The sequence below is a fragment of the Pelodiscus sinensis genome, chromosome 8, assembly GCF_049634645.1.
Source record: "Pelodiscus sinensis isolate JC-2024 chromosome 8, ASM4963464v1, whole genome shotgun sequence".
Taxonomy (NCBI): Eukaryota; Metazoa; Chordata; order Testudines; family Trionychidae; genus Pelodiscus; species Pelodiscus sinensis.
This window is the reverse complement of record NC_134718.1, coordinates 6,718,393-6,739,494: the sequence shown is the minus strand read 5'-3', so window position 1 is coordinate 6,739,494 and position 21,102 is coordinate 6,718,393. Positions and strand designations below refer to the sequence as shown.

Sequence of the window (21,102 nt, the reverse complement as noted above, 5' to 3'; positions counted from 1 at the left end):
TCCCCGCTGACCAATGTGGAGGAAGGACCCTGCAAGCCTGACAGGCACCAATAAAAAGGAGAGCGCCCATGACAGAAGCCCTCGTTCTGATCAGCTCCTGGCTGGAATCCATGGCTAGAGGTAAATCTCCGGAATCAATGGGCCTTGGCTCACTCCGCATCCTTTTGCCTGCTTAAGTGTGTGAGTGCCTGAGGGCATGAGTGTGTGTGCGTGTGAGAGAGCTCGTTCCCCTCTAGTTTAACCCTGTAGTGGATTATTGATTCCTCATTCAATAAATCCACAGGAGTGTAGCTCTGGGGTGTGGTCTCCAGAGCAATCAGGGTGGGCACCCTCCTTGCATTGTTAATCAGGCTTCTTGCTTGAATGGGCTTTCGATGTGGGAAACTCTCCCACACTGCCAGACGGATTTATTTGGGGTTCTGATCCCAACTGGCGGTTGGTTTCCTGGATGCTGTGCCCAGAACTGCATTCTCCTCGGAGCTGAAGTGATTCAGCGTCTGCGTGGGGATGATCTCAGCTCTGTGCCTTGGCTGGGGAGAAGATCTGGCCCAGCAGGACAGGCTGGTGAGGAGCCCCAGAGAGCAAGAAGGTGAACATCAGTGGCTTTATCAGCACACCGGAAAGCAGCCCGAAGGGGTCTTCTGTGACTGCCCCCCGTCACACGCCCCAGCTCAGCTAGGAGTTCTGGGCAGGGCTGGCTGCTAGTGTCACAGGGCGAGTCTCCCAGGAGGTCAGACGGGGCGCTGAGAATGGCTCCCTCTGGCCTCAACCGCCAGGAAGCTCTGCTGCTATTCAGCTGCGTGGCAGTTTCCCCCCTACCCGAGCAATGCACGTGCCGGACTCCTGACAATGCTGCGGTGACAGTGAATTTGATTAGCACCTTTTCCACTCCCATTAGGCAGCTGAGGTTGGAACAGCTGTCAGCACTGCTGAGCTCTTGCAAAGAAAGACTCTAAATAAATAAACAACAGCCGGGAGAAGAAGGAAGGAGCCAGGGTGAAGAGGTACATTTATTTTTGCTGACAGAAAAGCTGCTGTTCCCCACATTCCCACATTTGGAGACACCTGGAAGTGCCATGTTGCGAGGCGACAGACCACAATCACTATAAAAATGTACAAAGTGGGGTAAAACTGCCAATGTTGCTCCGCAGCGCGAGGGCCTACAAGCGGAAGTACACACGCACGCACAGGCGGTGCAAACAAGAGTGGCACAATGATTTCACACCAGCCCCCGTCCCACAGACCTGTGGCTGTCTTAAGGACCACACCGAAAAGCTACCCCAGCCAGCAGCAATGTAATTATATGGCGTCACACGGAGCCTGGCGATTAGCGATCAAGTTGCAACTGAGATGAGTGAAGCATAAATTACATTTCAAAGCTCGTTCAAATGAATGCGCAAGGCGTGTGAACATTTGCTGCCAGATGGCACTGAGAACCTAGAAGCACGTAGCTGCTCTAAAAGGTTGCTATTTTTGCCATTTGCCCATAGTCTAGTTTCTTCCCTCCTGACATATAAAAGGTCATGGGTGCTTGGCAACACCATGTCAAAAAACCACTAAAGAAACACTGCTGACCAGGGACCAAAAGGTCCTTGTGGTGCTAACGCAATGTGTGCAGGCAAAAGCTGACCCCTGATTAGCACGAAGAAGAGTATTACTTCAGTCTGACGCAAACTTTTCCACGGAGACGCAGGAAAAACCCCCTTATAAATACAGAAATAAATAAAAGCAAAGAATAACCGTCCGGACAACACTGTTATGCTCAAGAGATTGGGGGAGGAGGACCTCCCAGAATGGAGCAAAATCTCTTCTCTGGGCCAGAAAGAAACCAATTTGTTCCTGCGCTAGGAGCCCTCACTGCATTGTCTTTTGCGGATTGGTTCGGGACACAAAACTAACGTTGAACGGGTGACTGCTCTCCTTGGAGTGACTACGCGCACGCCCGGAACCACTGTCCAGGTGTGTCCGGCGCCTGTGCCTTACTGCTGAATGCCGGACCGATCTTCCTTGCCTTTCTCAGCTTCCTTCAAGGCATTAATGACTGGTACCCATGGGGAAGGCATTTCCGGCAGGATTTTCTTGCCTGGATTTAAGTGGCTAATGGCCGTGTAGAGACTTCCTGGCGGGCCCGCTTCCTGCTCCGAATAGTACATCTCCAGCGCGGCGGGAGTGCAGTGCTTGTGCTAGGGAAAGGGACAGACGACGCCATCAGCGAGAGAGACCTTTGGCTGGCAGGCCGTGGTCTGAGAGGAGGTGACATTGGCTGTGTTGAAATTGTTTGGTTAACTTTGTGCATAAATGGTTATTTTTCGACACAGGCCTGGTTTGAGGCCTGAGGCCTAGCTAACAACAGGCGGGGCCCACGCGCCCTTTTAACCAATAACGGCACTGGCCCGTGCTCTTGCAGGTGGCGAGAGAAACGATACAGCTAGCTCCACCCACTGCAGGTCAGTGGGTGGAGCTATGCTGCTAGCTCCACCCACTGCAGTGCCTGCTGATCCGGCATCTGTTTACATTGACTTAACTTCAGGGATAGCACAGTTCCTCTGGTACTCCCCTGATAACACACACTCTCTGTCTCTTTCCGTCCCCCGCCCGTGTACCCCATCTCCACGGAGGGAGGGGGAGTGAAGACAGAGCTCACAGGAGTCGGAGAGCTTTCAGTGAGTGTCCTACAGAGACAGCGCACAACCTCAAAAACCGCCCCGGTAGCCAGTACACACCCTGTCGCTGTATCTCATCCCCCCCGCCCACACACCTGCACCCTCTGTATGACACACACGTGCACCACCTCTGTCACACACACACACACACACACACACACACACACACACACACCCATCTGTGTCTCACACACACACCCTGTCTGTGTCACACACACACAGGTGACATACACATGCCCCATCTATTCACACACACACACACACACCCTGTCTGTCACACACACACACCTGTGTGACACACACATGCACCATCTCTGTCACACACACCCCCGTCTTTATGTGTGTCTCTCTCTCTCACACACACCCCATGTATTCTCACACACACCTGGGTGACACACACATGAACTATTTCTGTCACACACATGCCCTGTCTTTGTGTGTCTCTCACACCTGTGTGACACACATGCACACGCACCATCTCTGTCACATACATACACACCCTATCTCAATCACACACACCGTCTCTCTGGGACACACCCTCTTATGCACCGTCTACAGTGATGCACACACATACCATCTCCACCGCATACACACACGGTCTCTGTCACACATACATGCTGCTTCTTTGTCACTCAGTCTCTGTCTCACACACACATTCTGTCTGTGTGTGTGTCTCACATACTCTGTATCACACATACACAACCCCAGAGTCTTTGTGTGTGTGTGTCACACACACACCCTGTCTCTGTCACACACACACATACTGGCACTACTGCTGTTATTACTTCTTGGTACTTCCTGCAATTCTCATATATTCTCTGTGATTTTATTTTTCTGGAGTGTGTTATTTTTGCTTTTTGACTGCTCCGGGCATTTCATACCTTTAGTTCTCTCTTACAGTTACATTTAATTCTTTGAGTAGTGAGTTTCAAAATGCCTAACTTGTCCTGGCTGGAGTAATTATCCCTATTGTAACTTTTTAAAATATATATATTACGTATAGGTTTTTTTGTTTCTACTGATGGTGCACATCAGCACATTACCTTGGTGCACATAACAAAATTTATTCCACACATGGGCAGACAACATTAGCGGGCACATTGGACAGGGGTCATCTTACCTTAAACACAAAGCCCTCTGGGCAGCTTAGCTGGTCATACCACAGCGCCTTGTACATGACCAGCATGAGCAGGCAGGCCAGGAAGGCCATCGTGATGAGAATCAACCCCGTCAGCTGGAAGGAACGGGAAGAAACCAGAAAAATGGTATGAGCTCAGATGAAAACAACCGAGCACCCAGTGGAAAGAGGAGGGCACTGCCCATGGTCATGGTTCTGGGATCTAGCGCAAATCCACTGCCTGGCATGGAGTCACTCAGCCAGCCCTGCATGGAAGAGCATCGCCCTGCATGTCGTGCCAAGTTGACTGACCCCATACCAGGGTGGCTTGCTGCTGGCACTTGACTAGCCAATATGGAGAGACTGTTGGCCAACACGGAGAGACGTATGAGACTGTTACAAGAGACAGGATCAGAAGCCTTGCGAAAACCAAGAGCTCACAGCCCAACTGGTTGGGCTGGGCGGGAAACATATTTTATTTCCCACAAAGTACGTCAAAGACAATGAATTTTTCATTCACATTTGTTGGGCTTTTGAGAAAAGACACACACAACAACAATAACAAGAGAGGATACCCTGCCTCGGTGACGCTGTACCCAGCCCAGGTGTCCACGCTGACGTTATAGTGAGAGAGGCAGTGTTATTTCTGATGGGATCATCACGAGATAGCGTGTGCAGGTCTGGTGTCTGCACTTCTGATCACCCGGACCAACTGGAAAGGGGTTAGCAGAGAGCAACAGGAACGATTCCAGTCTGGAAAGCCGCCTTGCAGTGACAGGTGACAGAAACTCAGTGTGTTTGGCTTATCTAGGAGACGGTTAAGAGAAGACTTGACCGTGGTCTACCAGTGTCTACTTAGGGAAGACGTTTCTGACAATAGAGGGCTAACAAAAAAGGGGCAGAACGAGATCCGGTGGGCGGAAGCTAATGCCCGAGTTAGTCTATAAAATGCTACCAGACTATTTGTTGGTTTTTTTAGCTTATCCTGTACAGACTAACAAAACATGTCGATGGGATCAGGAGTTTTTGTGAGCACAGCCCACTTCTTCAGATGACCGGAGTTTTGAGTTTAGGATGTCCAGATCCAAAATAAATAGGGGAAAAGGGTGAGGGGGGAGGAAAAAATGGAAGCGGAAGGGAAACAAGAAGCAGGGGGTATGTAAAGATCAGAAGGAAAACCAAACAAGCAAAACTGGTAATCTATAAGCACCTAAAGATTGGATAGATAAAAGAAGCAGATAAGGATCACAGGATAGCAATTAGATAGGAAGGGTACTAACGCAAGAATCTACACAGACAAAGAGCTGTTGGCATAGGATGATAATGTCCCAGCCACCCGTTAGCTCGATTGAGGCCACAGGTGTGAGAACTGAATTTGTGGATGAATTGTAATTCCAACCCCACTCTGCGGATTTGGCCTGTAGAATTGGTCTGAAACAAGACAGCCACTTGGAGATCTTTTCAAGTGGGACCAGGCAGATTGAAGTGTTCCCCAGCAGGTTTCTGTATCTTCCCTTCGCGGATAGTTAGCCCCTGGGACAGTTCTAGAGCCACGGGCGGTTCTCCACCGCTGGGAGCCTGGAACGCATGCCTCTTGCTAAGGGCTTTGCTGTCACTCAACTACCTGTTCTGGGCTGCCTGCTGGAGTCGTGAGGGGGGCTCGCTCGCCTGCAGCCGGCAGGAGGCCGGACTGGATGGTTAGAACTGTCCCTTCTGGCCTCTGGGTCTATGGATTCTGGAGGGAAGCAAACGGCTATTGCTGTAGCCATGGGGGAGGTGTTGTGTGTAGGCCCAAGAGAAGCAGATAGTGGGGTCACTGGCAAATTACTCACGCCCTGCTGGGGGAGAAATGGGAGCCCGGCGTGGGATGGGACTGCCCGCTGCCACACAGTATGGGCACCGTCACAGTGCCTACATCAGGCCCGCTGGCAAAGGGAGAGGCCTCCAGTCAGCATGGAGGTGAAGAGAGAAAGGTGCAAGGGCAGGCTGAGTTTCACCTGGCAGCTCTGGGTAGCACAGGGTGGGATGTTTGCCTTACACCGAGTGGCTGCAAAGAGCTCGCTCTGCTTCCATCAACACGCTTCCTGCGGGGGCCGGCGAGCTGGTTGGGAAGTTCTATTTCTGGCCGTGACTCATCAGGTGAGAGCTGCAGTTTACAGCTGCACTGAAGCACCAGGGCCCAGGTGTGATCAGTGAAGACAGGGATCTCTTGGGGCATCGGTGCCCATCCCAGACTGTGCCAATCGTGGGACAGCCTCCGGCTTCTCACGCCCCGTGCAAACTCCCTGGGCTCGTACAGCGTAGCTGGGGGCACAGTCAGAGTTCTACGTAAGTTGTTCAAAAAATGGTTTCGAGGACAACTAAAGATTCCGTTTCACTGGTGAACTTACAACGTTTCCAGGTGTTTTTTTTTCCAAAATACAATTGAAGTCCCCGTCAAAATGCAGAATTCCACTTTGGGGGATTTTTATTTATCCAAACAATTCTGTGACGTCAACACAAATTCCCAGAATGCTTCGGTCGATCCAAATCTGCCCTGTGCCGCAAAATAATTCTGTCCGGAAAATTTCACCCAGCTCTGGGACCGATCCCCCTAGCTCCGAGCAGGGATGCGCGGCAGCTCCCAGAGGTGGCGAGAACTTGCAGCTGGAGCTTAGAGCCAGGGGTAACTTTGCGGGACACACGCAGATTCAGCAGAAGACTTTGGCTCCCTCCGGTCAACCCTACTCCCTAGCTCCTCACTTGGAAACAACTTCTCAAGGAAGCTCGCTGGCTTCTCATCCAGTCCCTGCTGTCTCTTTAGGGAGTGGCCAGCTGGCCCATTCCCATCGTTGTGACTGCTAGGTGGCTCACAGGGCTATTTACTTGATGCTGAGATGTGTCACAGAGCTCCACGTGGGAAGCAAGAATTCCACGTGACCAGTGCATGCCTGGTACATGCCTAAACAAAGAGAAGGGGGGCAGGGGACGAGGCCACAGTCCACGGTTTTACCGGGCTTCTAGGAGCAGGCCAGTGAACAGAATACTCCTGTGCACCATGCAGATGCTAGTCACGACACCACAGTTAAGACTGCGTTGAGTTTTGTACCCTTAGCAGAGAAACACGGGCCACCGTATCCTCAGCGCTCGGCCTTTGCATACCAGACAGCTTGCCCGGGAATTTACAAGAGCACCCGTTCATTAGCATGGAAGTAAAAATTCAACTCCACACGGGTCCTCTAGAAAGCGCAGTGTGCAGCCGCCGACGCGTTCTTGTCCCAAACGGCCTTAAGAGAGCCGCCCGAGCTCTGGAGACTTCCCACGTCGCTACAACCCACTGAAATCTAGTGCCTGGGCTCCCGCTGAAGAACCGAGGTTAAACCCAGCTATTGGCAATGTTCTATCAAACTGATGTGAGTTTGGCAGAGCAAAAGAGACCCTGAGGCGGAGTAAAGGCTGAGAATACAGGTCAGTGATTTAGGGTAAAATCAGTACAGGGAGGGTGCAGATAAGTGTTATAAACCCAGGAAATTCGGGGGGGGGGGGGGAATGTAACTTAACAGAAATCCCTCCATAGAAGTAGGGCCTGGAAAAGCATCCAACCAACCTTCACTCCCCTCTGCAGGGATGCCCTGTCATCTCCCTACAATTATGCACATAGGTGGGTTTGCTCCTCGGTTAGGTGAATCTACTCCTTAGAGACACATTAGCTCATTCTCTTCTTCTGGCTCTTCTCTTTATTCTGCCCCCTTCCCGCAGATGAGAAGGGGAATTGCAGTGTGGGGAGGGGCGAAGGAAATGCACCAGGAGGCTGGTTTCCAGACAGGGCGCTCAGTCGAGGGATACAAAGAGACGGCTATCTGCCCCTAACAGCTTCACCCACCCTCAGGCCACGCTGCAGGAGCTGACCGGTGGCGGTCAAAGTGGAGGTCAGGTTGAGACCGGGCGGAGTCTGCACAGGTGCAGCCCTGATGCTGCGAGCTATGGATGTGGCCTGGCCCATAGATCTGTCCCCAAAAGCCATTAGGACCAGAGGCTGCAGACGGAGGGGCGAGAAACCCCCACGGACACGTCTGGAATAAGCTGCCCAGGAAGAGAGGGATCTGCCTGACCCGTCTCGTCTGGTTCCTGCCCTGGCTGAGGGTGCGTCTCTCGTGTACCCCAAGGGAACGCTATTGCTCTTAGGCAGCCCGACAGCTCCGGGACCGCTGTTCGGAGCAGTTGCCTTGGCTGTGCTCAATGGGACACCACAGAACGCTTGGCCTCGGGCCCCCAACGGCCTGCGGGCAGAAGACTCTGGACAGCCAGATAACCCCGGAGCAGCGAGACCAGCTAGCCAGGTGCTCGCGGCCCGTGTGCTGAAATGGCTCCAACCCCCGCCCCTCGGGGCTCCATCATGCCATCCCTCTGAGCCTGGGTGAATGAAGTACAGGGATCTCCGGGCCCGGCAACATGCCCAGGCCCGAGGTGGAGGGGCTCAGGGGATGGGCAAACGCCCCAGCTCTGGCGCTGGGTTCGGCCGAACACTGAGGATTCAGCCCCGGTGCGTCTCAGTCTGCCCCTTCCCCCACAGCCCCACTCCCCTGCCGTCTCCCCCTCCCAGCAGGCCCCATTTCCCTCTCGCTTCTCCATGGTGCAGGTGTGTGTGGGGGTGTGTGAATAAAAACAGACCTGGTTCCAGGGAGCAGCCCCCTATCTTTCCGCTACATGGGCTACTTCCTGTAGTGACCTCCCGGTTGCTAGTCAACGCCAGGGCCTCCTGGCTGTACCTCAGAACTCCCATGCCAGCCACCTCCTCCTGGCCTCTCTGTCGGACTGACAACCCTTCCGTCAGCCCCAGGCACAGTCTCCCGCCTGCGGAGAGCACAGACCGGCCCACGCACTGTCCTTGCAGGGCACCGGGCGGCTCCCCTGAGGACAGAGGTGGCCGTCTCCTGGCTCAAGCGGGGCTGGGCTGAGTGACTCTGGATCCCCCGTGTCCACGGGAGAGCCACCCCTCCCGCCACATGCCCTGCGGAGGCCGGGCGGGGGCTGCTTCACCTTGACCTTTTCCGACACTTCGTCGTACAGGTTAATGTTCAGCTTTTTAACGCCGGGGACATGGAGCTTCCTCTTCTGCTGCTGCTGGAGCTGGTACTCCGTTCTGGTCTTGACGATCACCTGTGGGAAGAGGAGGGCGTGAGCGGCCGCCGGGCGCGACCGCTGGGAGAGGCACCCAGCCGCACCGACTCCGCTGGTGCTTGAGCGCCCGGTGGCTGGGAGAAGGGGTCTGGGCCGCACCTGGGCATCTCCTCACCCTTCAACCGCTGCTGCTCGGGGGCCGAGGGCAGCACCGCTCAGGCCAAGAGAGAGCAACCCACTGCCTGCCCCAATCCCCCCAGCCGTGCAGGTCGGGCACCTTTGCCGGTGTGGACGCCTGCAGCGAGGCACCTCACTCCATACGGGGGCTGGTGGCCCGAGGGGCTGTGAACCCCCTGCTCACATGGGATGAAGCCTGCAAGAGCCGGTTATTCGGCATCGCTGCCCGTCTCCGCCTCACGTGCCCGGGGGTGGATTTAGGAGCCTCACTTCTGGTCCCTCTGTTTGCAAATGCCGGGCGCAGTTCAGACCCCCCCGTGAGAGCGGGCGCTGGCTGCCGGCACGGCGCAGGGTGCAGAGACAACGCAGCGTGGCCGGCTGGAGCCAGGCTGGGCGGGGGCGAGCAGGAGCCAGGAAGGACGGTCACTATTGTCGCAGGTGACTTGGGAGCCCGACTTGGGGCCCTTTCATAGGGGCTGGGTGTCAGCAAGTTCACAGCAGCGGCTGTCTGGGCATCGGGAGGTGCCCAGAGCGACTAACCCTGAGCCACCCGTTCCGTACTGGCCAGCCGAGCGAGCAGGCCCTGGGCATCGGCACTGGAGGGGCACCTGTGGGAACTAGGGATGAGAACGCTGAACCCGTTAACTGGTCAGTTCACCGTTAACTGGAAAGGGCTGGAGCGCCCCCCCCCCCCAACGCCTGCCATGGGCAAGGGGGCTCCAGTCCAGCCGTGATGATGAACCAACTGAGCAGCACGTTTAACCGGTTAGCTCGTTCAATGGGATTTCCCATCCCCAGGGGGAACCCAGTGGGCCCAGCAGCCCTGACTGCAGCCTCTTGATGCTGAAGCATCACCGCACTCTAGGTAACTATGGAAACCCCCTTCTCTGCCAGGGAGTGCGGTTCTGTGAGGAGCAGAGGGTAGGGATTCCCCCAGCCCATGGGGGAGAAGGGTAACAACTGGCATCTAACAGCAGGCACCCCAAAGAGCTCTCTGAACCCGCCTGGTGGCACCGGATGCCTCGTAGCCACACCGAGTCCCCAGCAGGGCAGCCATGCACTGTCCAGCCATGGCCGGCGAGGAAGCGTCCTGCGGGGAATGTTGGACAGACGCTAACGCAGGTGAAGAAAGCGTTGGCACCCTCTCGCCAGGACATAGGCCCAACAGAGAGCCAGGCAGGATGGCCAGATCTCAGAGGAACGCCCCCACAGCCCCCACAGAGGAATCCAAGCCAAAGGCACATTCCCTCGCTGCGCCTGAACACACCATGGAGAGCTGCCTGCCGGGACATTCGCTCCGGACGTGGTTACACAGCGTAGGGCGCCTCCAAACGGTGCCATCGGAGCGAGTGGGGGGGATCCAGGCAAGCACCCCAGTGGCACATGTACCGCCGTGGGGAGATGTTCAAACACACACGGGACAGCCAGACACACACCCCTGCTCCCATGGACTTTCAACGGCTTTTATGGCACTTTGGCAAACCCCATCCGTTTAAGTCAGCCCCTAGCTGGGAAATTCCCGCAGAGGTGGTCGCAAGGGTGCATCACCCACCACAAGGAGCAGGTGCCCAGGCCCCAGAGAGGGCGCTGCCGTAGCAGATCCCAAGTCACTGACCCGCAATCTCAGGATGTGGGAAAGCTGAGAGCCGGATCCAGCAGCCACAGCTGTGCCGCATGGAGCTCGTAAACACACTGCACGCTACAGACCCGGGCACCAGGCAAAGCTCTCCGTCCACAACGCCACACACGGACAACACCATTGACACAGGCGCTCCTGTGTGTGTGCCACTGACACGAGGAGCCAAGGGTGCACACACAGACACACAAGCAATGTCATCACCCTGGGGGGTGGATGCTGACGTACGCTGGGTCCTCATGGCTTGGGGAGCTGCAGACTGTCACAGCATCAGGGAAGCCCTCCAGCCCTCCTGGGCCATACTCACACCACATGAACACAGCCCTTGGCTGATGCAGTCTGCAGCGTCACCCAACCCCTGTTCTGACAAGAAGTGAGGTCTGGGTCAATGTTCCCTCTAATTTTTTTCCATTTGTGTGCAGAATAAATTTTGTTATGTGCACCCAGGCTCGTGTGGATGTGCACCACCAGAAGAAACACACACTGCCGGCTGTGGGTGCTCAGCTAATCAGCTGGGGGCATTTGAATCTCTCCTGGGCAGCCGCCCAAGCATTCAGCCGACAGGGAACACAGGTTGTGCACTGCAGTATCTGCTGGGGTTCATGAATGTCTATCGGTGGCTCAGTATCATCCCTCGCACTGCCCTGCTCCACAAACACCAGGTTCCTTTGGTCTCCCAAGGCCCAGACGGCCTTCAAACTCACCTTTACCTCCGCTCCCACACTGGTCCACCCCAACACCTCTCCCCACGACGGACATGCCCAAAACGGCAAGCAGAGCCGTGCTATCTCCAAGTGGTGTTCGCAACAACTACTCCATCCCTATCCTCCTCCTGCTCCAGGACACTCACGCCCACACAGCCAAACAATGAACAAAGAGCTCCTGGCAATTAAGACCGCTTTTGAAGAGAGGCATCGCTATCTAGAAGGGGCCCGGTATCCTGGCCAGGTGTACCCTAATCGTGAGAACCTTGAATATCTGAGCAGGGCCAAGACCCCGAACCAGTGACTTCAGTCGGGTTTTTTTTCTCTTTGATTCCATGACCGCTGATCATTCAGGAAAAATAGCAAGGCCAACACTTAGTCCTGGAAGGGCAAATATTACACTGACCTACAGGACTTGAACCCCAAACCTCCTGCAGCTTCAAGCCTCATAACTTTACGAGTGCAGCGTCCCGCCTACATAAAACGGTGGATAAATGTTCCACCCAGCCTCAACGGGGAAGTCCTGACTCCCTCCCGGCAGGTATTTTGGTGGCTTTAAAACTTGGTCCCTCAACTCATGTGTCTTCTGGCGGCCTCACCTGTGGGCAACGGCGTAGGCCTGCGCAATGTAAACATCTGTTCCAAAACGCTACACAGGAGTCCCCTGGGATGCCAGCAACTCCTCCACACTCTGCCTGAGCCCTGGACAGTCACTGCCTCAGATTTTGTCATCGAACTCTAGTGGGTTCGTGACCTTCTGGACAACGGTGGATCGCCTCACAAAGATGGCTTCGTTCCTTGCTGTGGTCAACCCTCCTCCCAGGAAACTGCCTGGCTCTGAGTGAACCAATTGTCCTCCTCCATGGCCGACCCGGAGCACTGTCCCCAACCAGGCTGTGCAATTTATCTCCTGCTTCTGACGAGAAGTTCTCCAGATTTTGGGCAGCTGGTCCTGCCTCGCCTCCACCTCCCACCCTCGGAGAACTATCGAGCGGAGAGAGAACCAATCATCCTGGATCTGTAGTGTCGATGCCACATACATTTCCAGCCACACGACTGGCCCTTGCTCGTACGGCAGGCAGAGTGTGTGCACAATAATGCAGGGTACGTCTTTGGGGCCAAGCCCTTTTGTCTTCCGAACTGCGTGCCCCACCCTTGATTCTCCCCAGAGCTACCTGCAACTTCCCACAACCCGGCAGCTCTGGGCTGGATACACAGATACAGCCATCCCAAGATGACCCAACCGTTGGCCTGGAGGACACCGAGAAGAGCCGCAAACACCAGACAGACTGGTGATGAGAGAAGGGGCCGGCCCTTTCGTTAGACTGGAAGCTACGGCTGGCAGTGGGAAATCAACACCGACAGGCTCTCTCATAAACAGGGCTGCCTGTTCCTTGGTCTCTGCCAAGTTCCCCAGCTAATTAACGCAGATTTTCCCCATGCTCTCTGCACACCCGCAGGTTTCCATATTCCATTCCCAAAAGGCCGCAGTCAGGGCCAATTCCCTCCCCAGCAGCGTGAGCATATTGCACATGAGATCCGGGATGCCAGATCCGGGAGGGGGTGGCCTCTGTTATTCTGGGAACGGGGGAAGGCGACAGACCTGAAGAGCGCTCCTGCGACCAGGTGGAGACGGTCCATGCGCCTGACCTGATAAACGCCTCCCTCAAAACCACCCTGGAAAACCTGGCTCATGCCCTAGAAGCGGGCATGATGTGAGGGGGGGAGCCCGGGCACCCGCACCATGCTCAGATGAGGACCCCGTCACCTGCGTGGAGCTGTGCCGCACACAGTGCCCGCCCCACAACGCTCCCGAGGGAAGGGGAGACGTCCAGCCCCACGGACTGGCTGGAAAATGATTTAAACCAGGAAACTGTCTGAGCAAGCAGAGGAATTTTGTTTGGCTGCTACTACGGACCCTGCCTACTTGGCTTGACAGCTGACCCCTGCCCTCCCGCCTGCCCCGGTGTCTGTCCTCCTTATCCCAGGTCCCTGCCTGTTCCCAGTTCCTGCCTTCCCGCCTCTCCAGGGCCCTGCTCCGAGACCCTGGCTTGATCCCTGATTGGCTCTGGCTTCCCTCTTGGCACCCGACTCTGCCTCCAGAGTGGGCTCTTGGGTTGAGTCCTGGTTCTGACCCATCTCGGGCTCCATTCTAACCATGAGGCCTGGCTGCCCGCACCCTGCTCCCTCCAGCAAGGGCAGAGGGGCCGGGCACTTGGTGTTGGGCACCGCCGGCATTACCTTGTCAGGGAAGGGCTGCTGCAGCTGGCTGACGTCCAGCGGGGTTATCAAAGGGATGTTGTCGAAGCTGTCGTCGCTGTCCCCGCCGGCGCCCTGTTCCTTGCCCGGCTTCTCACACACATTGCTGCCCACTTTCACCATGGTGCTGGGAGGGAGAGGAGACTGGTCAGACAGTTGCTCAGATTGCAGAGGCAGCCGCGGACAGGATCCCTCGGGGCTCTGTACTGCACTGGAAGGGTCCGCCTGCCCCCACCTCCCCTCCCAGCTCCACGGCCCCAGTGTGTGACACTGACACCCAGTGCCTCAAACTGCCTCTGCTATCTGGCTGGCCAGGAGGGCTGGGGCCACAGCACAGCAGCCTGGACCTCTGGTTGGCTAGGAAGAATCAAGTGTCAGGGCTCAGGCTGAGGCTGGGTGGGGCTTTGCGCCATGGCGGGGAGGTTGCTGAAGGGGGCGGGGTTTTGGTGGAAGGGGTGGGGCCTCAGGCAAAAGGGGTGGGGCCGGAGAGCCCATCTTGGAGAGCAATAGTAGCCCACAGAAGTGGTCCAGTCGGAGCGACTGGGGCAGAGCAAACCCGCCACCCCTTGCTGCTGGCCACAGCTCCCCTGAAAAGAAACCGCAACACGGGCGGGACGACAACAATTCCTTCCGCGACCCAACACCGCTGGCATGCTGAGAAGAATGTGCAACAGCGCCCCCTGGTGCTTCCTGCCATGAGCTACTGGTCCAACACCCAGGCCTGAGGATTTGGGAGAGCCTCCCAAAAATCTCTCTCAAAGCCATAAACACACACGGCACAGCCTGCGCGGCCCTGACCTAGCCAGAGCCAAACGACAGCTTGGAACCCTGCATGTGCCGGGGTCTCACAACCCATCCGACAGCCTCAGACTTTCCTTCGCCACCAGCGGGGCTTGACATGGTTTGAAAGCGAAGGCTGAGATACCCGAGCTGGCAGGCCAAGCTTTCAGCTGGAGCGTAGCAGGTGCTCCGAGGGCAGGGCCAGCCCATGCAGAGAGGTGAATTCGCTGAGCTCACTGATGATCGGTTCGTGGGATGTGGGCCTGTCTAGCGAGTGGAAACTCTTCTGCGCTTAACTACAGAGGTTGCTCAGCCTCTTCCGGGATTCTTCATATACTCTGCTTGGGACTAGAGGGACCCGCCCCTTTCCATCTGAGGCCCCACCCCTTCTGCCTGAGGCCCCGCCCCTTTCTGGGGGCCAGAGCCAGCCCACCACCGCCTATCAAAATGCGTGAAGTGGCCCCCCCTGCAAAAATGATTGCCCACCCCCGACGTGGGTGCTTTAAACAGGAGCTGTCAGATGCTGAACTCTGAACATCTGGCTCTGCCCCAGGTGCCTAGCTGTGGGTCTAAGCAATGGCTGACTTCCAGCCGGACTTCAGACATTCTGCTTTGGCTGCATTGTCAGCGTGGTTTTACGGCATTATTCAGAAATGGGAGCAGCAAAAAGGGTCCCCTCACCTCTGGGGTCGCGTGTGCTCCCTGCGACCCAGCCACGCACAGCGTCCCCCGCCGGGAGCAGGGACCCCTCATGAACCAGATAGCTCCGCTTCCAGAGGGTACCCTGCACCACCGGGAAACCTGCCCTCAGCCCACCTGCTCTTTCTGTTTCCGAGCTCTTTGTCACAACCCTCGCTCCTCCCTTGTACGCCGCAATTATAAACAGCCCCTGCGCCGTGGACGCAGCCTGACGTATTATGAGCAAGTGACGGCTCCTGCCTTGGGCCCCTGCTCAAGCCTACAGCACAGGGAGGGCCGGGGTCGCCGGCGAGCGCCACCCAGAGAGTGAGACACGGGGATTTCCAGGGCCGATTCCTTAAACAGACAGAAAAACTCATCTGGTCAGTGTTTGGCGCCCTGCTCTCCTCGGAGCCAGGTGCGTTCGGGCCTGTGGATTCCCAGGCCAGGAGGAGTCGTGGTGATCACCTGGTTGCCCCCTCCCGTCAGCAGGCCGGATCAACACCAGAGCCGGACAAAGCGTTCCAGGTGTGGCTGGACTGTCCGGGAGTCCTAACAGTGCTGTCAGCACAGGACTGGAACGTCGGCGAACACTGACTGCATCCCTGCGGTGTGACCGGACGTCACAGGTCACTAACGGTATTGCCAGGTGTGACGTCAGCATCAGAGAGCGTGGTCAGTGTTGTGGAGGTCAGAGACCACGGATACTGTTGTCAGGTGTGTCTGGATGGTCACAGAGCACTGACTGTTGTCAGGTGTGACGGGCGCATCCAAGTGCACTGACAGTGTGGTCAGGGTGTGACTGGGCTGTTGCAGAGCACTAACAGCGTCGTTGGGGTGTGACTCGACTGTCAGAGAGCACAGAAGGCTCTGTCAAGTTTGAGGGGAGTGGTGGAACACGCTGCCAGCACTGAGCTGGCATTTCCCTCCGGCTCCAAGGTGGAGGTGCAGCCAGGCAGCCTGTGCACCCGCCCTCAGGCATCGCCCCTACAGCTCCCATTGGCTGCAGTTCTCAGCCAATGGGAGCTGCAAAGCCGGTGCTTGGGGTAGGACCAGAGCGCAAAGCCCTCCATGGCTGCACCTCAGATCAGGAGCAGAAGGGAAAGGCCGGACATTCTGGGAGCTTCCTGGAGCCAGGGCTGGTAGCGAACCTACCTAAGTCCCACGGCACTGCTGACAGGACTTTTAATGGCTGTGCTGACCGAAGCCACCAGGAAACTGACCCCTGTCGGCCCCCTGGCTCTGACAGAGCAGGTAGCTCAACAGAGCCCGCACCAGAGAGAGCCAGCAGCCTCCCGCTGTTCCCAGCACTGACAGCAAGTGTCAGGGTCTGGTGCTGGGAACGACTAATCCCCAGCCACCCAGAAACCCCACTGATCAAGTGACACACGAGCCGCTTGTCTCTGAGTCGAGTGCGTCCACGCTGGTGGCTGCAACAGCTTAACAACAGCAATTTAACCGTTCGGGGCAGCCTTTGGATGCAGACAATGGCCTTCCGGCACAGACGTGCTTTCGACGCCGAAGGTTAATCTGTGTCTCGCTGAGAGCAACTTAAACCAAGCAACTGAGCTCTCTCCTTTTACAACAGGTCCTGGCTTTCAAATTGCCCCTCAGCCCTGTTATGAACAGGCAGAGGGCAGAGACCAAATCTAAAATTACTCTGAAGTGAGGCGGCGCAAGACGAGCGCCCCAGGCTGTCCCAGGAATCTTCTCTCCGTGAAGGCAGAGCTGCTCGCTGACTGCAGAGCTTCCAGGCAAAAAGGAACCAGAACCAAAGGAAATCGATTTGGGAAGCTACCTCCTGCCTGAGGGTTTGGCATCTGCTCAACAAGGTGCAGCCGGCTGCAGGATCAGACCAGCCCGACACCAGAGTCAAGCACCCCACATATAAGATGTTCCAGCTGACTGAATAGCCAGGCAGGGGAGCCACAGAGCTTTTTGCTCAATTCCAGGAGGGGTTTGCTCTGAATAGCATCAAGACCCCTTTTGGGTTTCTGTCTGAACAGCCTGTTTGCACAACCACTTGGCAAGGAGCTTTCATGTGCGAATAAAAGAGGTGAGCCCTTTGCATGGCCCCCACTTTCTTGGGGAGGAGGAGAAGAGGAAAGGCTGAAAAAATTCTTAGAAAGCAAATACATACTTGTTCTCTGTCCACCAGGAAGGAAGGACCTCAGCTATTTCAAAATCTGGGGTCCTCCTATAGAGCCAAGTATAAAACGATTTCACGTGCAAAACAGATTAGGAAAAGATCCAAATGGCCCTAGCATGTTCTACACACATTCCTAAAGCTTGAAATGATCAAAATGGGTCCACAAATCATTTTGTGCATGAGAAGGCCAAGCTTATTCATTATTCTCTCAGTCAAACGAGCTTACGGTTTCCAAAGAGCAGAAACAACACAGTGCGACTTGGCCACATCTATACTTACCGGCGGAGCAACGCTCCACAGGTTGATCTTCTGGCGTTTGATTTAGTGGGTCTAATAAAGACCCGTTCAATCGAATGCTGAGGGCACTCCCGTCATCGCCAGTACACCTACTCCTCTCGAGGAGGAAGGGAAGTCGGTGGGAGCTGGGGGGATGGCACCAAAGTTCGAATCAAGGTATGTTGATTCCAGTTTCTCTCGGAGTCGAGGCCATCGCACACAGCGTTGCAGAGAACAGCTAGCAGAGGACTGTGAGGATCCCTCAGAAATCAGGGTCAGCTTGTGAACAGCTCAAGAACAAAAAAGGGAGGACACATTCGTCACTGGTAACTCAGAGACGGGCAGCGCCTAAGGCCAGAAGTGGCCATGAGACCCCCCCACAGAGGACAGAGCAGAGAACCTCAGCCCAGGAACCCTGCACAGAGCCCGTCACTCCCGAAGAGATGTGCAATCTTGACTGACCGACCCCAGTGAAGGGGAATCCACCCCGTCCCAGGACTGGCTCCTCCAGTGGTAGCTTCCCTCCCTGAGAAACACGGGCGTGGTTGCTCTTGGCTAGGAACTGCAGAAGGACAGTGGCTAATGGAACAGCAGCTAATGGCCAAGTCCAGCCCAACTGCACTCATGGGAGGATCCCAGAAAGGCCTGGGGGGTTCCTCTAAGTCATTCTTCCACTCCCCGGGCCTAGGCCCAGCCCAGGCAGATTTGGGGAGGATGGCAAAGGTGATCTGAGCAAGCCACTTGGGACCTCTCTGGGGACCAGGAATGGCTGGAGAAAGGTACATTCCAGCCACCCCCACCCCGGCCCAGGCCCCAGCCTGCTCTGTCAGGAGGGGCAGGGTAGCCTCACGCCAGCAGAGCAGGCAGGCTCTGCAGTCTCCAGCCAGGTGCGAACTCCTCAGAGACTATCTGGTAGCAGATGCCACCGGGCAGTGGGGGAAGGAGGAGGGAGAGTTAACTTGGCCCTGTCTCCTGCAGACCACAGGCCAAGCCAGCCATCCCCAAGAGCCCAGTTCAATGCCGAGGGTGCCACCCAGACACCCTCCGTCCTGCGAGCCGGGGTTTGCAGGCCCGATGCCCACTAAGAAAAGAGCCAAGGAAAGATGGCCGGAGACAGGGGTCTCCAGTAGCTGCTGGTTCCCAGCACTGGGCCTATCCCCACGGAGTCCCCGGCTCCCTGCCGCGTCTGACCACACCCCACGTCCAGTGGACTGGCTCAGAAGCCTCTGGTCACTCCATCCCATGATGCAGAGAGCTATGTGGTCTGCCCAAAGCCCAGGAGGTGTCTGAGCCGGGCACAGCCTCTACATCCCACTCCCAGCCCAGGGAGGCTGATTGGCAAGGCAGTGGCGAAGGGGGTCTCTTTGCACTGTGGACCCTTCTCTGGCTGGTGCAACTACTGGAGACCCCGTCTCCAGCCATCTTTCCTTGGCTCTTTTCTTAGTGAGCATGGGGCCTGCACACCCCGCCTCGCAGGACGGTGGGTCTCTGGGTTCCAGCTCCAGCTGGGGAACACACCAGGCTGCTGATGGGCAGATGCTTCGTCTACCTCCCGTGCCGGCCGTTCTAAACAAGGGAGCGGAGACGAGAACTGGGGACATTTCCCCAGAGGTCGGGGTGCATGTGCAATTCCGCCGGCGAGTCAGCAAATGGAAGGTCAGGGAGGTGCCGTTTGAGTCCAAAAACTCTACCCAATCGCAATGTCAGAGTTCCCAGCCTCTGTAGCATGGCCTCCCCCTCCAACTCCTCCAGCGGATGGAAATGCAGAGAATAGTACGATTGGAAGTGGGTCGAGATCGTTCCACAGGCCTTCTCCCAAACATGGCAACCCTAGAGCAGGGACGGAGATACATGGCTGAGAACATCTTTTAACCCCTCTCCCCCACCCACTTTTTAAATTGCCCGTTACCAGGGCCTTGTCACTCCAGCAGTCCTCGCAAAGTCAAATGGTGGTTCTCACCTAATGCCGCGCGGTTAATACTCAGCACAGGAGACCGGCTTCCTTTTTGTAAAGTGCCAGATTCGATGGAAGAAAGGAAGTCGCGCTTCCAGTGGATTTGCCGTTATCGGCCAAAGAAGGAGCAGATCGGCTGTATGGATGCTCCACCTTGTGTGTTAAGCCTCCAGAGCTGTGGTTAAAACATCCACATCCCACCAGAAATTACTGGAGTGCGTCTGCCAACGGCGTGCACGTCGTTATGTAACATACGGGTTGTGCAACATCCCCGCCCTGATTGATTACAAACCCCTCGTTTTTACTTGGATCTTGATCGTTTTTAGGCAGCGGTGGGGAGAAGAAAGGACGGAGGAGGCACTGAGCCTTTGGTGAAAACTGTCTCTGAGGAGCCGCGGTACCGCCAGCCTCGGTGACATCTTACCTGCTGTGCAAAGTGCACCTATGAGCTGGCACGTTTGGCAAAGTTGGGGAGGAAGAGCCGTGCACAGCAGGAAAAGCTGAAGCCACTGGGACAAGCGCTAGCTGTGGGCGAGATACAACGTCTGCCAAGAACTGCCCAACAACGAGGCCACTGGGCCCACGCGGACGTGAAAGGCCCTCCACAGGGCTACTTCCCTGGCATGCCCATCCCCACCCTGCCCTGTCCCCAGAAAAGGCCCTGGGCAGAGGGGAGCTGGCCGAGGTGTTGGCACAATGAATGACCATGGCTGAGAACACTTCCCTGATGCGACGGGCTCTAGGCAGAGCCTTGGGATCTGCCTGCCGATGGCCAGCACCGTGGCACATTGAGGGGATGGGGTGCCTGGCGGCAGGGCCTCACAGCTCTGAACACTACAAGCAGCTTCCAAAGCCCCTAGGGACAATCTGGCATCTGGGGCAGGCCCCAGTGTCCTGAGGCACCAGGCTGCCTGCAAAGAAACCAACAGGATCTCTGGAGCCCAGGCCTGAGCGACCCACCAGGGGGTCACATAGCTCAGCTATGCACACACGTGGAGTGTTCGCCCTGCTGGGGCGTCCCAGAGCATCACAGCCACCACTCTGCACAGAACAGACCTGTGACAAAGGCTGGCTCTGGTGGTGCCCAGAGGCCAGGGGTCTGGCTGGCCAGGCAGAGATGCCCCATTATCCTGGAGCAGAGAGCCTCCGGCCAGGCCCCAGGCCTTTCCAAAACTGCCTGACTACATCAAAGGTTCGGGGACCTGCAGGTGACAGCTTTCCTCCGGAGGCCAGACAGGCGGTAAGACGGGGGAAGGGTGACGGGCCCAAGCCTGCGAACAGGGCACAGAACAGGGCGGCTCTGGGGGCCCAGACAGGCGGTTAGATGGCTCCTTTTCCATGCACCTGCCACAGTGCTGCCCCCCCCCCCCCCCCCGCACTTCTCCAACCCTAGCACAATGGCTGAGAGTGACGGGGGGGGGGGGGGGGGACTGGATCTGCTGCTTCGGCCCAGCCCCCTGCACCAGAGACCCGGCCACCGGCCCACGCGAAACCCGGGCGCTCGGGTTATTTCTCACCCCCCCCCCCCCCCAGCGCCAGCGGCCCCGCGGTGCGCCAAGCACGAGCAAGATGCGGCCCCGGCCGAAGCCCGTCGGGTGGGGGACACGCA

The 21,102-nt window shown here is 56.6% G+C and overlaps 1 protein-coding gene across 3 annotated transcripts in view; it reads right to left on the bottom strand.

Moving 5' to 3' along the window:
* Positions 1–992: 992 nt before the first annotated feature.
* CALY (calcyon neuron specific vesicular protein) overlaps positions 993–21,102 on the bottom strand; it is a 28,308-nt gene continuing 8,198 nt past the window's right edge. For 2 of the 3 annotated variants that reach the window (XM_075934680.1, XM_075934681.1), the window contains exons 2-5: positions 13,639–13,783; positions 8,800–8,919; positions 3,784–3,897; positions 993–2,183 (exon numbers count right to left, since the gene is read on the bottom strand). In XM_075934680.1, coding sequence (XP_075790795.1) covers positions 1,980–2,183; positions 3,784–3,897; positions 8,800–8,919; positions 13,639–13,779 — 579 coding nt within the window. In that variant the 5' untranslated portion in view covers positions 13,780–13,783 and the 3' untranslated portion in view covers positions 993–1,979. Of the gene's footprint in view, positions 2,184–3,783; positions 3,898–8,799; positions 8,920–13,638; positions 13,784–17,542; positions 18,272–21,102 lie in introns of those variants that run through there. The other variant, XM_075934682.1, reaches the window with a different exon arrangement.